General features: G+C 46.3%; 1 protein-coding gene across 1 annotated transcript in view; it reads left to right on the top strand.

The window, feature by feature from the left end:
• Positions 1-15,016, top strand: part of MEGF9 (multiple EGF like domains 9) — a 240,806-nt gene that overhangs the window by 126,567 nt on the left and 99,223 nt on the right. The window contains exon 3 of the mRNA XM_085609973.1: positions 8,806-8,945. Within this exon, the coding sequence (XP_085466099.1) occupies positions 8,806-8,945 (140 nt within the window). The remainder of the gene's footprint in view (positions 1-8,805; positions 8,946-15,016) is intronic.

Below are 15,016 nucleotides of genomic sequence, written 5' to 3'. Positions count from 1 at the left end.
AGCATTGAGTCGGAGCTTTGCGATTTGAAAGAGCCATTTAAACGCATTATACATTACCCATAAGACTCTTCAATGGTTATTTCTTCTAATCTAACAATAGTCTGGTTGTTTTGTGTAAAAGCAATGCTTTTTTGTAAAAAAAAAAAAAAAAAAAGAAGCAATAGGCTCATTCATTGTGTGAACATTCCTTGGTGGGGAAAGATAAATCATAATTTAGGCTGAAAAGTCCAACTTTACCTTTGCTGTGCATGAATGAATTGTGTTAAAGTTCAAATTATGGTATTTATAATGTACAGAATATTCGCATTCGATGTTCTTTTGGTGCTGTGCTCGTTGTTAAAAGTTAAGTGCACCAAAAAATATTCTAAGGTGATATGTTGTTCTAGAAAATTAAATAGGTGTTCATTATTATTTGAAGCACTTTAATTAGCCTCCCAGATTATCTGTCCAAGGCATGACATCCCACAAAGGCATAAGCTTCGATATTTTTATGTTCACTTTCTGTGGCTCCTATTCCCAGCGAGTTTTATCAACTCTACTGGTATCTGCTTCTCTAACGGAGTTTTAGGGACCAGCTCAGCAGGTGTGCATCCCTGACATTTTTATTTTGTCCTTCGAGACGCACCACGAATTGTTGCTTCTTGGTAGAGGTGGTGGATTCCCTAACTTAAAGGCACGCTTCAAACTGCAGATGTGATGCCCCTCAGGAACGCATTGTGGGACGTTGCCTACTGGCCTTTCCATATAAATTAAGTCCTGAGGCTCTGACCAACAGGGGGGCCCTTTGTGTTTTATTTTGTGAGTGTAATGATTGTGAACATAAGGTGAACTTGCACTGCTAGCATTGTACAAATGTCCGTGTTTGCGAACATTTACAATTTGAGAATAGCAGATGCAAGATTGGGGATGGATGGTGTCACGGAAAACAACCCTAGTCTCCTTTGCTCTGCTGTTCTTTGTGTCTTCCCGCCAAGAAGTCCTTAAAGTTACTGATGGAGACTTCTAAACGCAGATTCCTCACCTTGTGAATTTCCCTGGGTGCCAGACTGGGTCCGTACCGTTTGATAGCAGTTGACTGGTGCGTCAGTAGGTGATGTTGTGGAGCTCCGCATCCGATCCGTCCTACCCCGTATGTGATATCAGGGCTACCTTAACCCCCAGACATCAGTTCCTTATTTCTGCACCTTCTGACAATACAAATGTTTCCACATCCAGTCTGTCAGCTGCGGAAATTTACAAGGTGAGGAATCTGCAGTTGAATAGTCTCTGCCAGAAAAGGCACTACTGAAGATAAATAACTTGTTTATTTGTATTGCAGGCATATGATGACCACATTTAGTAGGCAGTATAATTTTTTTATTTTTCTTTGTTTTCGTGGCATTTTTTCATTAAAAACTGTAGAATAAATATTAACCATTGCACTAGCCTGTTTGCCAATACTTGTTTTTAAGGCTCGTCTAACAAACCGTGTTTAGCTGTATGTAAGCGAAAGCCTATTGTGGACCATACCAAAAATGTACGTTGGTTTAGAGTGCGCCCATTGCTTATCATTGGTCGACTTCATTGCCTCTTATTTCCCAGCTTCTTACTCAATGACTTGCCTTCCTTTACTTTTGTTTGTCGCTCCCCTGGAACATGGTCTCTTTACTATTCTTTTGGTTGGTTGTCTTGTATCCTTCCACTGTTCACAGTCTAGGAACAACTTTCTCTTTCTTTCTTTCATGAAAAATGAAGACAGAGAGCGAGATTTCCCCTTTGTCCGCCCCCTTTGTTGCTCCACTATCCTTCGCACCAGAGCAAATGCAATTATTAGGTCTCGCCTGACCCAGCGCATGCGCTGGTCTGGCGAGACATTTTGTGAGGGCTCCAAAAAGTGCTACCAGGCCAGCCTAGAGCTACAGTGCATGTGCGCGGGCACGCGCGTCGCGCTTTACCGAGATTACTTTCAATTTCGCGGCCGCAGGGCCGCTTTGATGTTTGATCGCGATTGCGATCACTTTTAGCGGCCGCACGGCCGTTTTGATGTTCTCCGTGAGGCTTCAATAGATTGCAGCAGTTAAAACAAGCATTGGCATAGCCACTAGGTCTCGCTTTTGGGACCTTATAAGTGTTTAGTTATGCAACTGTTGCATAGCTAAACACTTATAAGGTCCCAAAAGCGAGACCTATTGGCTATGCCAATGCTTGTTTATTAAGGCCCCCGACAGTTGCCATTAGTTGTCATGCCACTCCACTGTCCAAAATGCACGTTTCTGCACCTCTGTTGTCCCTCATCCAACGTCCACTGCTTACCACACCTGCTTCTTCCCACTCCTCTGATACTCTCCCACCCTTAAGGTACATTGAATACATTTTATTTATTTTGAAGGACCTGGCAGCTGCCATTTGCTGCCAGGCTGCTCTACTTTCCAAAAATCGCTTTTATGCTTACATTTGTATTTTATTTTATTTACACATCTAAGTGGTGTCTGCCATCTTGGATCGGTTTGTTAAAAAAAAAAGAAACGGTGCCCATGTCATTCTACTGTTGTGCGACGGCTATGTTTTGACGCATGCATGCACCAGTAAAATGGCACAAACCTATTTTTGTTTTCTTAATTGCGTTGGCTCTGTTCTAATCTTCACAACATTTTCCATAATAAAGTATCTTCACTTTGGATTCTTCAGGGCAAGTTTTGTGACGTTCCAACAAGCAGGAGCTAAGGAAAAGGTGGGGTCTGGGAAATGGCATTTTAGTTCCTATATGATGCCGTACCCCTCAATAAAATAAAGAACGAAATTGCATCAAATTTAGCATGCAGGCAGAACTTCATTCACTTGATTTGCTGCAAATCTGTTCAGTAGTTTTTCATAAATTAACATTTGAATAGGTACATGGCTCGGGCATGATGTTAAAATTTATATTTGGCCCTTTAATGTGCGAATTACTAAAAAAAACAATAAAAAAATAAAGGCACCCAATTAGTTAAGGGAGCTTTCTCTCCAGTCGTGCTTTGTGGATTTGCAAACCGGCCCAGTTCTGAATGGCTTTCTAGCACAGAAACATTTCTGTTGTGGTCACCATTACCATTATGTTTGGGAAAAGAAAAAGGGCATAAGGGGACATGGTAAACCTACCCTAACTCCCAGGCATGTGTGTGGAGGAGTGTGGGCACAAAAGGACGCCTTCAGCACATGGCAATTAAAAAAAAAAAAATATGTGTGTTTCATGAATCCTTTACACTTCTGGGGCTTAGGATTTGTGAATACAGCATAGAAAAGATTTCAGTACACTACTGCTGCACATGGGAAACAGCCACACATGTTAATTTGCCCCACGTGGCCTTGTGCACTACCTGGGGGTGCTCATCTATTGTGAGTTGGGTGCAGGAAATTCACTGGAAGAAAACAAGGGTTAAAATTGAGTTATGGTTAGGTTTTGCTATAACACCTCGACATATATTTGTTTTAAAAAAAATTCAAACTCGCCTGAAAAACACAGTAAAGTGTGAGTTACAAATGAAAAACCACTGACATTCACAGGTTATGGTTAGAAGGACAAACCATAACTCACAACCACCATGCAAAATCAAACTCTCACATCATATGTAATTGGTTTAAATATTCTGAGTTCATAAGGATTGCATTTGGTGTGTAAATTATGTTTCTTATGGCTCTTTGCACCTCAGAATAATAGTTTCACATCGTCTTGTTTCCTCCTTTTTTAAAATTCTGATGCGAATCCAATCCCTTCTTCCTCTGGCGTACAGGTGGTGGTGGTGTAGGCTGTCGTTTCCACCTATCTTAAAAAAAAAAAAGTATTCATTTTTTTACAAGAATCTTTTTGTTCAGTGAATTTTCACAGTATTTTTTAAAAACTGTTCTTTACCGGATTCATGGAAGGAGGGCCCAGCCCTCCCTGAAACGTAGGGGGAACACGGTCTAATACTCTCTCCCCCACACTCAATCTTCCAGGAAAGTCCAGCACCCCACTAAATACTCCAGCATCAATGCTGCATACAAAATTAGAGGTAGATTCAAAGGTAGATTCAGGGATAGTGCAGTCCCAGCCCAAGCATCCTCCCCCAGACTGAACTGGCAACCATCTTACCGGGTCGCCCCAAGAACAAAACCGCTCTGTAGCGCTGGCCCACAAAACCAACCGAGCCCACACCTCGCTTGTTGGTAGCTCACCCTCGCCACCGCCGCCCTGACCTGAACACAGAGCAGAGTCCGCCGACCGCCAAAGCCGCGGTACGCCACTGGCTCCACCTCCGGACCCATACGTGGTTCAGCTGGGACAGCTTTCCAGCGGCAGGAACGCCCTGAGGATTGACCTCCGCTCGAACGCCTTTTTTTTTTTTTTTTTGCCGAAGCAACCTCCGGTCAGCAAAAACAAGGAAGGAAGAAACAAGCGTAAAATCCACAATGGGCAGGGAGATCAGCCCCGTTAACCCCCCTTTCTTTGCCGGAGCATATTCACCACTGACTGCATCTGGCGAGCCACGAATCCATCAGACAGCCCCTGCCGCTCCTGGAGTCTCCGTGACTGGCGTCCGCCAGCCGCCATGTTCCTCCGCGTCTCCAATAGGGACAAGGTCCCAACTTAATGGTCCTGTTGGATTTTATATTCGTATTTTGGAAATTACACTTTTAGAAAGTTGTCATTTTCATGTCTACACTCTACAACCAAAAGTTTTTTTTTGCCAGTGCCCAGCTTTCACCTGGCACCTCACCTGTGGTCAGATGTGTATTGCTCTCAGACAGTGGACAAAGGGCCCTGGAAGTAGGAGGGGGCAGAGACTCCTTCCTTTACAGGATGGCCTTGGAGCTTTGCCCAGTCCTTTACCCAGCATCAAAGGATGACTCTTGTTGCTGGCAGATTAAATTCACACCTAGGCCTGCCTTCCTTTTGTCCCTCTAGGCAAGATGGCAACAAAGAAACTGATCTGAATTTGTTTATTGGGTGGACAGAGGCTTGCCCTCCACCAACCAGCTGGCACTGAGCATGAAATAAGACCACACAGACCTCTCCTGCACCTGTGAAGAGTTCAAAGAAGGACTGCTCTGCTCTACGAAGAACCTGAAGGAAGACTGGGCCTGCTTACTTTGAATGCAGGACCCCAGAAGGGACTCCAAGGGTCAGTTGCGTGACCTCCTTTTAGAGGTACAGGGACACGACAAGCTTCCAGACGCCCTTTCCCTTTAACTTCCCAGCTGACCAGTACCAAGTGGACCTGCCTTGGACCCCACTGCTGGCCTCTGTTAGACTGAGTCCTACCATCCCAAGTGCTGCCCCAGGTCCTGGATCTATGGCTGGTGTTAGATTGTAATCCTCTTGTCCCCAAACTGCAAGAAATAGGACTAAGAAATGTTTTGCCAGCTTTCTGCCCGGAGAAATGACAGAGACTGGGATCGTGAACAAAGCAGTAGCTGTCAAAGTGTAATTGCCAGTTGGCCTCAGCTTGGTGGTTTGTTCTGCTGAAGGAGATCGGACTTTCAGAAAAGCTTCCAAGTCTGAACGTGGAGGACTTCAATAAGACCGATACCAAGCAGAACCCATTTATGTTGAGGCCTTCCTAAACACAGACTTCAGATTTTGCCTGCTTGGAGCTTTCCTACCTTTGTGGATGATGCACCGTGATCCCGCTATTCAGCAACCTGCGATTGTCAAACACCCCTTAGAAACATTTATGGTGAAAAATGGTCTGGCAAGCTGGATCCTAAGTCCAGAAGTAAACTTTTCACTAGAACAAGCTTGTCCCTGTATCCAACCCACGCTCCATCGCGGTCAACTTCAATGTTAGAATTTGACACAGTCTATCATGGCCAGATACCCAGAGTAGGTGGTTTAATTCACATTTTTAAAATTCATATCTCTGGTTTTTCTCATTGGATTTTTGTTGCTTTGGTGTTCTTTTACTTATTAAAGTTTACTCCATTTTTCTAAATTGGTTTGGAATTTTCTTGTGTTGTGTTTTCACTTTATCACGGTTTGTGTGCTGTGTAAATATTTACACTTTGCTTCCAGCTACCAGAGGGTTGGGTGACTTTAGTGGCACACCATGACAAGGACTGTAATTATTATTTGTGGTGGATTCCCACCCCTCAAACAATATTCTAATTTCTTCCAATAAATAGACCAATAATATTTATACTCTACATTTATATGTATCCCAGGACTTCTACAGAATTATTTTTGGCGTTCAATAATCAGTTACTACCCAGGTTAAGGCTACTAATGTTATTCCCTTTAGAAGAAAAAATATTGGAGTTTGCCCTTCAATGAGTCGCACTTCTGTCTTTCTAGTTTTATGCTGATGTCAGAAACAAATCCATATTTGCTGAACTATTTATCAGAATTGAAATTTGTGACATACAAGATATACAAGATTCTGAGCAAACAAACCCAAATCCACTGTACGGCCTATTTTTAGAATTTAAAACATGCGAGCTGCAGGTCACGAGGCAGCGGTCTGCTACAGACTCATTAATTTTTACGTGTATTCCTACCTCTGACCAACTTTAACACACTGATCACTGTAGGAAGTGTATAAACCTACCTGAACTGGTGTTTCCCACGGAGAGTTGCAGGATACAATAGATCTGTGTTGACCCTCTTGGCCATCTTATTAACAGATCCATTTGGCCATTAAATGTATCTAGTAATAAAGCTCACTGGTTAATCTTAACCTTGGGGCAACCTGAAGGTCCACAAAACGGGATCCCCTTCCACATTGCTGAACCTCCAAGTGGACTGCTCTCAGCTTCCTCTTGAGCATTGAGATCTAAGATCCTGAACTTTCTGCGACCTTCAGCAGTCATTAGATCTCTCCAAGGTGATGCCCTAATACCACTCTTCAACGTCATCAATGACTTGCTCGGCAAAGGGAACCATCACAGATGTGCTCAAGAAAGGCATTCGACCCCTTGTAAAGAGGCTCACTATGGAACCATAGGATACCAACAATTTTGTCTAATCCTATACTGCGTTTCCAGATATGCAATAATAGTCAAATGTGTTCCCAGACAACATGCATAAGGCATACAGGAATGCACACAAACACGAGTGCTTGTGCACTGCATATACAGTTACACTTGTAAAAGGTGTTTTCTGTGTGCATATGCAAACTGAGAATGCACAGACATAGAAGTACACACCAGTAATACACACTTCGACAACCGTTATACATGCAGGCACAGACAACACAGCAATAGAAAGAAAATGTCAGTGCTGTGAGCCTATTTAAATATTTCTAGGGATCATGGCATCCTACATCCCATTGGACTATTATGTTGATTACAATCAAAAAAGTGGGGGAGATGGAGGTACCGGTTAGGTTCACCCTCCAATGTACATGTAGTTAACAAAAAATCTGAAAATGTCAGATCCAAAAACCTAACCAAGGGAATGGGGATTCCGCTGAATGCGCGAAAAAAACAAGACCCCTGTCCGAAGAAAATTCTTTTCTTGAGTCCCCTCACTCGCCCAGGGTTGCCCCTAGGTGACATGCTTCATCATTGGGGCCATCCAAAACAGCTGCTGCTTGGGGCGGGCTGCGACTTGCGTAACTAAGTAGAAGCACTTTTTGTGAAGAAATGTGTAGTGCAGTGTTCGTGGAGTGGTGAAAGTGGTGTTAAAAATACCTAGCTAGTGAGCTAATATCTTATTCTTGCTCCTAGTTGGTATGGATAAAAAGGGGGTTAAATAGTAGGGAAAAGATATGACTATTATGTGTATACAGTCCCTACCACCGATGTCTTCTCACAGTGCACAGGTACTGCATCCCGCTCCAACTTCAGATTTTTTGGCATGGCTCATGAACACTGAATTCTAACATCTAGCCATTCCTCTGGACTGTAGAGATAATGTTTCTAATAGCAGTTACTTCATCCAGAAGTGTTGGTGAAAGTCAGGCTTTCTCAGTTCAAGAACCTTATCTCAGTTTCAAAAGGACAGTTATTTTAAGAAGAAATCTCCATTTTAGCCTGTCATCTTAAAGTCTTTCTTCAAAAATCCAATAAATGCACCAGAAAAGGCTCAACATACTTTGTGTGTCAGAAGATTCCTTCAGTTTTACATAGACCAAACAAATAATTTTCGAAAGTCGAATTACTAGTAGCCATTGTGCCTCTCCAAATTGGGCAGCTATTATCTAAACAAAGGATAACCTGTTTGGTAATTTTGTTCAGCCACACTGAAGCAGGTCGTCCACTGTAAGGACCATTTCTGCTCATTCAACAAGTAGTATGTCCACATCAATGGCCCGGTTTGTTGGAGTTCTTCTATTGATATTTGCTGGGTGGTAATCTGGAAGACCAGGCATACTTTTACATAGTACACCATCTCTCATGTTTGAAATCTTGAAAATAAAAATCCTGTCAATGACATTGGATCCAATATTTTCACCACATGACACCAATAATTCTTGCATTGCTTCATAATCCCCTGTGGTTCCTAGAAGAAAGGCACATTCTGTTACCATTCCTGAGAGCCTATGCTTTTTTTTTTTTCGTCAATGGATCTATTGTGTTTTTAGCGTGTGTATGTCATTAGACGTGATTATCCATCTGCAAATTACTGGCGGTGCTAACTCACAAGAAAAAGTCAAGACCGAACAGCCATTGTAGGTGTCCTCACAACAAGTAACTCTAGACAAGTGTCTTTATGTATCGAAGGCAGAAACAAGTCATTCCTTTCCCTTAGTTTTTGCAAACTCCAGGCTCAAATGTCGATTATAGAATTATCTACAGTTTATGCTTTTCTTAAGGTATTTAACGACATATGCAAATTTAATGTATTTTTGTTTATTTTGTTCTGTACAGTTCTGGAAAATGCGAATGTAAACCTGGAGTAACAGGATTAAAATGTGTTCAGTGCCAGGATGGATACTACGGATTCAATAACTTCGGCTGCAGCCAATGTCAGTGCAATAATCATTCCAAAATGTGTGACGTCTTAACAGGTAAAGAAAAATGTACTCTACAGTAAAAAAAAATAAAAAATCTTAGAGCTTTCTTTTGTAATTAAAGTCCATGCACTCACAAAACGTTGATTTAATTTTGTGTTTGTTCTTTGTATGAAAATCCACATTACATTAACTTGGTTGATAGATGATAAAATACCCAAGCAACCTTGAGGATATATCAATCAATCAGTCAGGTGTTTGTGAAGCGCTGCTACTTACCCGTAAGGGTCTCAAGGCGCTGGAGGGGTGGGGGCGGGGGGTTCAGGTTCCAGTCCATCTTGGAGGGGGTCTGTTCAAGAGCCAGGTTTTGAGGTTTCTCGCGAAGATGGAGAGTGATGTTGTCTGTCTGAGGTGGGGTGGTAGGGCGTTCCAGTCTCTGTCCGCGAGGAAGGAGGAGCAGCCTCCCGATCTGATCTTTCTGGTGCGGGGGACCGCAATACCTACCTGCAGTTACATGCAGTTCCAGACAGAACATTAGAAAGAAAGAATGTCAATTTTCCAGCTTAAATCAAGAACAAAGAGTTATGCTGGTCGAAGCGTGGTCCTGGTTGCTTACATGATCTTGAGCTGTTATCCTGAAGCAAATCCTCTCCAGTTTTGGAAAAGTCTTCCAGAGTACTTTCTGCAGCATGCCAGAAGCCCATCTGACCCTTGATACAATTACCAGAGAAATGTTGTATTCTATTTGTCTTGAGTTCAAATGTGATCTTAAGCTTCATCTGCATTTTGACTGCTGCAAAAAATCCAGAGCAATGCAGTGTGGTGTAAAACAATGTCACGGTATTGATCTGACACATTCTTAGCTAAGTAGTTAATCACTACAGTTGGCTTTGTTTGTCTTATTCAGATGTTTGCATTTCCGCATGCATCTCCGCATGCACACAAGCCCTACCATTTACTGCAGATGGCGAAGAAATACATTTTACTGAAGACCTGAAAGTAAAGCATGTACTGTCATACCATTCGCTGTATGCTTCCAGGTATCACAAAAATCCTGGGGTAGACTGAAACCTGCTTTCATTTCTTTTTATATACTTTTTTTAATCCAGACTGTGTGCTCATGACAGCTAGCTCACTGTACAATTTCTTTGCAACTCTGCAATTTGTTTCTGATATAGGTGGCAGTTCCCCGAATTCTTACACTGAAATAATATCATTTCGAAGAGTATTGCTAAATTGAGCCACATGTTCTTTGTCTGATGCAAAATGAGAGGATATGGTGAGCCTCTGAAATCTGAAAGAGACACGTTAGTGATAGATTCCCTACCTTCGAATATTCCCCAGGCGTCGGTCTGGACCCGGCGGCACCACCTCCGGCGCCAGCCCCAAAGCCACTGAATCCAGCGCCCGCGGCCCCGGCACCACAAGGTGTGACGCCGCTGGCTCCGGCCCCAGCACTGCCCTTGGCTCCGCCACAGGCGCCACACTGGGTGCCGTTTATCCCGCCCCTGCCTCGGTTTTCAGACCATTTCGTTCCGACCTGGGATCCTCATTGGGATGCGGCTCCTGTTCGGCCCCGGCCGGCGCCGTTCCCGGCACTGCTGGCCCCCTCTCCGGCTCCGGTCCTGCTGTCGCGGCCGGCTCCTTCTACCCCGGAGCCGGATGAGGACGGACGGCTCTGAGGACCCCCTTGTGCGGCAGTGTGACTACGAGCAGGATTGGGTGGATGACCTTCAAGATGCAGGTGATTTTGATGTGTCTTCTGACCCGGGGTTTGCCTCGCCTCCGCCTACTATGGAGGAGGGCGCTTCCTACATTATGGTGCTGCGTTGAGCTGCGGAGACTCTCCACCTTGACCTCCCTACGGTGGCCCTTAAGACCAACCTCCTTACGGAGGTGCTCCAGACGACGTCCACATCGTCGGAGCCGCTGCTCCCTTTCAATGAGGCCCTTACCAAAATCCTCTTGGGGACTTGGTTGCGGCCGGCCTCGGGGGCACCGGTGGATAAGAACGTCACAAGGCGTCATCGCCCGGCGCCTGGTGATCCCGCCTTCTTGACCACTCACCCCATGCCTGAGAGCCTGGTCATTCAGGCTTCGACATCGCAGAGTGCCTTTCCCTCAGCTCTGCCGAATAAGGACTCTTAAGAGGCTGGACCAATATGGCAAGGGGTTGTTCTCCTCAGCCAGTTTGGGGTTGAGATTGGTTAATACCGCCTGCTTATTGGGCCGTTACTCCCATGCAGTGTGGGATTCGGTGGCAGAGGTTCTGCCTCAGTGCTCTGAGGACATCCAGGCTGTCCTTTCCCAAGCAATTGCGGAGGGCAAGGATGCGGCGCCCCATCTTGGACCTCCGGGCCGTCAATCGCTTCCTCCGGAAAGAGAAGTTCAAGATGCTGACTCTGGCTCAGGCCCTGTCTGCCCTGGACCCTGGAGACTGGATAGTGGCGTTGGACTTGCCGGACGCTTATTTTCACATTCCCGTCCTGCCGGCCCACCGACGTTCCCTGCGGTTCACGGTATGCCAGGAGCATTTTCAGTTTGCCGTCCTCCCCTTCTGCCTTACCAGCGCCCCTCGGGTGTTCACGAAGGTGATGGGGGTGGTCGCAGCTCATCTGTGCAGATCAGGGGTGTCAGTCTTCCCCTACCTCGACGACTGGCTGTTGAAGGTGGATTCGCCTCAGGCAGTTGTCTCCCACCTCCAGACTACGGACGATCTGCTGGGGTTCTCCATCAATGTGCCGAAGTCGCACCCAAGTCGCTCTCAGAAGCTCCCTTTCATAGGAGCGGTTCTGGATTTGACGCTGTTTCGGGTTTATCCTCCCGAACAGCGAGTCTGGGATATTCAGCCTCTATCCCGGGTTTCAGTCAGGATGACCCTCCGTCTTCTGGGCCTGATGGCCTCCTGCATCCTGCTGATACCGCATGCCAGATGGCATATGCAGGCTCTGCAGTGGGACCTGAAGTTCCAGTGGGCGGAGCATCAGGGAAGCCTGTCCGATCATGTCCAGATCTCAGAGGGCGCTGCACGGCAATTGCAGTTGTGGCTCACAAATTGCAATTGGGTCAATGGCAGATCCCTCTCCCTTCCCCAACCGGAGCACACAGTAGTGACGGATGCGTCCCTCCTGGGTTGGGGAGGCGACATGGTCTCCGGCAGAGTCCTGGCTCCATATCAAACTTTTGGAGCTGCGGGCGATCCGGCGTGCACTGAAGGCATTTCTTCCCTCTGTCCGGGGAAGTGTAGTGCAAGTGTTCACGGACAACACCACCGCCATGTGGTATTGCAACAAGCGGGGCGGGGTGGGGTCGCGGACCCTATGTCAGGAGGCTCTGCCCCTCTGGACATGACTGGAACATCAAGACATTACCTTGGTGGTTCAACACCTGGCTGGTTCTCTGAACGCCAGGGCAGACGAACTCAGTCGCCGGTGCTTGGTGGATCACGAGTGGCGTCTGAACTTGGACGTGGCGCAAGGTCTCTTTCTGCGATGGGGAGAGCCTTGGTTGGATCTATTCGCCACCAAAGAGAACGCGCAACGTCCTCAGTTCTGCACGTTGGAATTTCCAAGGCGGCACTCGCTCGGAGACGCTTTTCGTCTCGAGTGGAGCTGCGGTCTGTTGTACGCCTTTCCGTCTATAGCACTTCTGCCCAGAGTGCTTTAGAAGATCAGGCGCGACCGGGCCCAAGTTATTCTTGTGGCTCCGGACTGGGCTCGAAGAGTATGGTATCCCGAGCTACTCAGTATGAGCATCGATTCCCCCGATCCGTCTGCCTCTTCGGGAGGATCTTCGGTCACAGCAGCAGGGGACGGTCCTCCACCCGAACCTGTCCAGCCTCCACCTCCATGCTTGGAGATTGAGCGGCGACAGTCGACACCTTTCGATCTTCCTCCCGAAGTCTGTGATGACATCCTGGCGGCCAGACGGCCCTCCACTAAGACGGTGTACGCCTGTCGGTAGAACAGATTTGTGGCATGGTGCGCAGCGAAGACTGTGTATCCCCTTTCTGCCCTTCTTTCTGAGGTTCTTCTGTCCCTTCTCTCTCTGGCCCAGCAGGGCTCTGCTCTGGGCACTCTTAAAGGTTATCTTTCGGCCATCTTTGCCTTTCTTTGCTTCCCATTCAGCCTTCTCTTTTTAAGTCCCCGGTTGTTAAGTTTTCTTAAGGGAATTACGCATACTTTCCTACCTGTGCCCTTCATCATGCCTCAGTGGGATTTGAATCTTGTCTTGACTCTTCTGATGTGCGCTCCCTTTGAGCCCCTTCATAATTGTCCCTTACTTCGTCTTACTCTCAAGACGGCTTTCCTGGTAGCTATCGCCTCTGCCAGGAGAGTGAGTGAGCTCCAGGCTCTTTCTTCCAAACCTCAGTTCCTTTCTGTTCATCCGGACAAGGTGGTTCTGAGGACACATCCTTCTTTCTTACCAAAGGTTTTCACGCCCTTCCACATCGGGCAGACCATCACTTTGCCCACCTTTTTTCCGCATCCCTCGAGGGAAGAGGAGCGGCTTCACCGTCTGGACCCAAAACATGCGCTCGCATTCTATCTGCAGCGTAAACAGCAGTTCCGGGTGGATGATCAACTCTTTGTTGGCTACGAGGGCGCCAAAAGAGGTCGGGCGGTGCACAAACGGACCATCTCCCGGTGGGTCGTTCTGTGCATCAAAGCATGTTACTCCTTGGCTAAGATGGAGCCTCCTGTGGGACTGCGTGCCCATTCGACCAGGGCAACTGCAGCCACTACTGCCTTGGGACGCGGTGTCCCCTTGCAGGATATTTGTCAGGCAGCTACGTGGGCCTCGCTGCGCACATTTACCAAGCACTACTGCCTTGACAGTCAGGTCCGGAGAGACTGCTTCTTTGGCCGTTCTGTGCTCCGTGACTTTCTGGTGTAATCTTGTTCGCAGACCCACCACTGGGGTTGGTATTGCTGGGGTATCTATTCTAAGGTAAGGAATCTTTCACTAACGTGTCTCTTTCAGATGCACAAGTTACTACTTGTGTAACAATATATATCTGTAAGAGACATTAGTTAGTGATAGATTTCTTACCGCCCCATCCATCCTCCCCGTTCTGCAAACTGATTACTAGGGTCAAGGTCATCCCCTTTTAGGGCCCTAGTTTTATGCACCAAAGGTCAGTTTCTCGCATGACTCTGCGTTTCGGCGCGGAAAGTTGTGTACAGAACTGGCGGCGCGCATGGGTGGCGCCTAAGTAACCTCCGTGACGTCATCCCGGCGCGCACGACGCCGGTGACTTGCGCATAGCCGCACGGCGCCACCTACTGACGCGCAGAGGTACTGCTAAGCAGAAAACTTTCCGGATCCAGACTGATGCCTGGGGAATTTTCTAAGGTAAGGAATCTATCACTAAGTAATGTCTCTTACAGATATATTGTTACACAAGTAGTAAGTTGTGCGTCTGGGTGTTAAGCTGTTCTTCAGATATGCTGCATCGTCATAGGAGTAGTCATCTATACAATTCATCTAGAATCCTGTAATCCTAACGACATTTGCAGTGTCCTTTAAAATCCTGAAGAACTAAACCTCTATTAAGGAACCAAATTAACTTCTCTTGTACAAGCCACTTTATACGTAATAGGGCTGGCTTAATTTGATTTTGGTGGTATGTTCACTTGTGCAATTGTACACAGGTCCCTGCTACTTTTTTTTTTCTTTGTTCTTTATTGAGCATATTCAATGCACAATGAGATCATCAATGAGCACATGCAAATTGATTAACCAACTTAACAGCTCATGGCAGTGGCATACATATCAATCAGTTACCGTGCAACAATAACCTGCATAGTGTAACAGGGTATCATGCTTATCAAGATTATAATTGTATATTCAGCATTCTGCATTACCTGGGGACTCGACCTGCGCGACAGATCTTAGGTATAGTAGCAGTGGTTCCCATATATCGTTAGGTCTAGAGGAGGTGGAGAGTTCTTCCGCATATAGCACCAAATTATCCCGTCAGGCCGCCAGATCTTGAAGCAATCAGGCAGTCGTCGGCCCAGCCGCGCTCTCCAACGTCATTGCCACACGTCTCTTGGCCATGAGTAAAGCCACTCTCACCAGTTTACCTGTAGCCCCCTTCACAGAGGGCACCAAACCCAGCAGGC

Source organism: Triturus cristatus, chromosome 1_2 (assembly GCF_964204655.1).
Source record: "Triturus cristatus chromosome 1_2, aTriCri1.1, whole genome shotgun sequence".
NCBI classification, from domain to species: Eukaryota; Metazoa; Chordata; class Amphibia; order Caudata; family Salamandridae; genus Triturus; species Triturus cristatus.
This window is presented reverse-complemented; position numbering and strand designations above follow the sequence as displayed.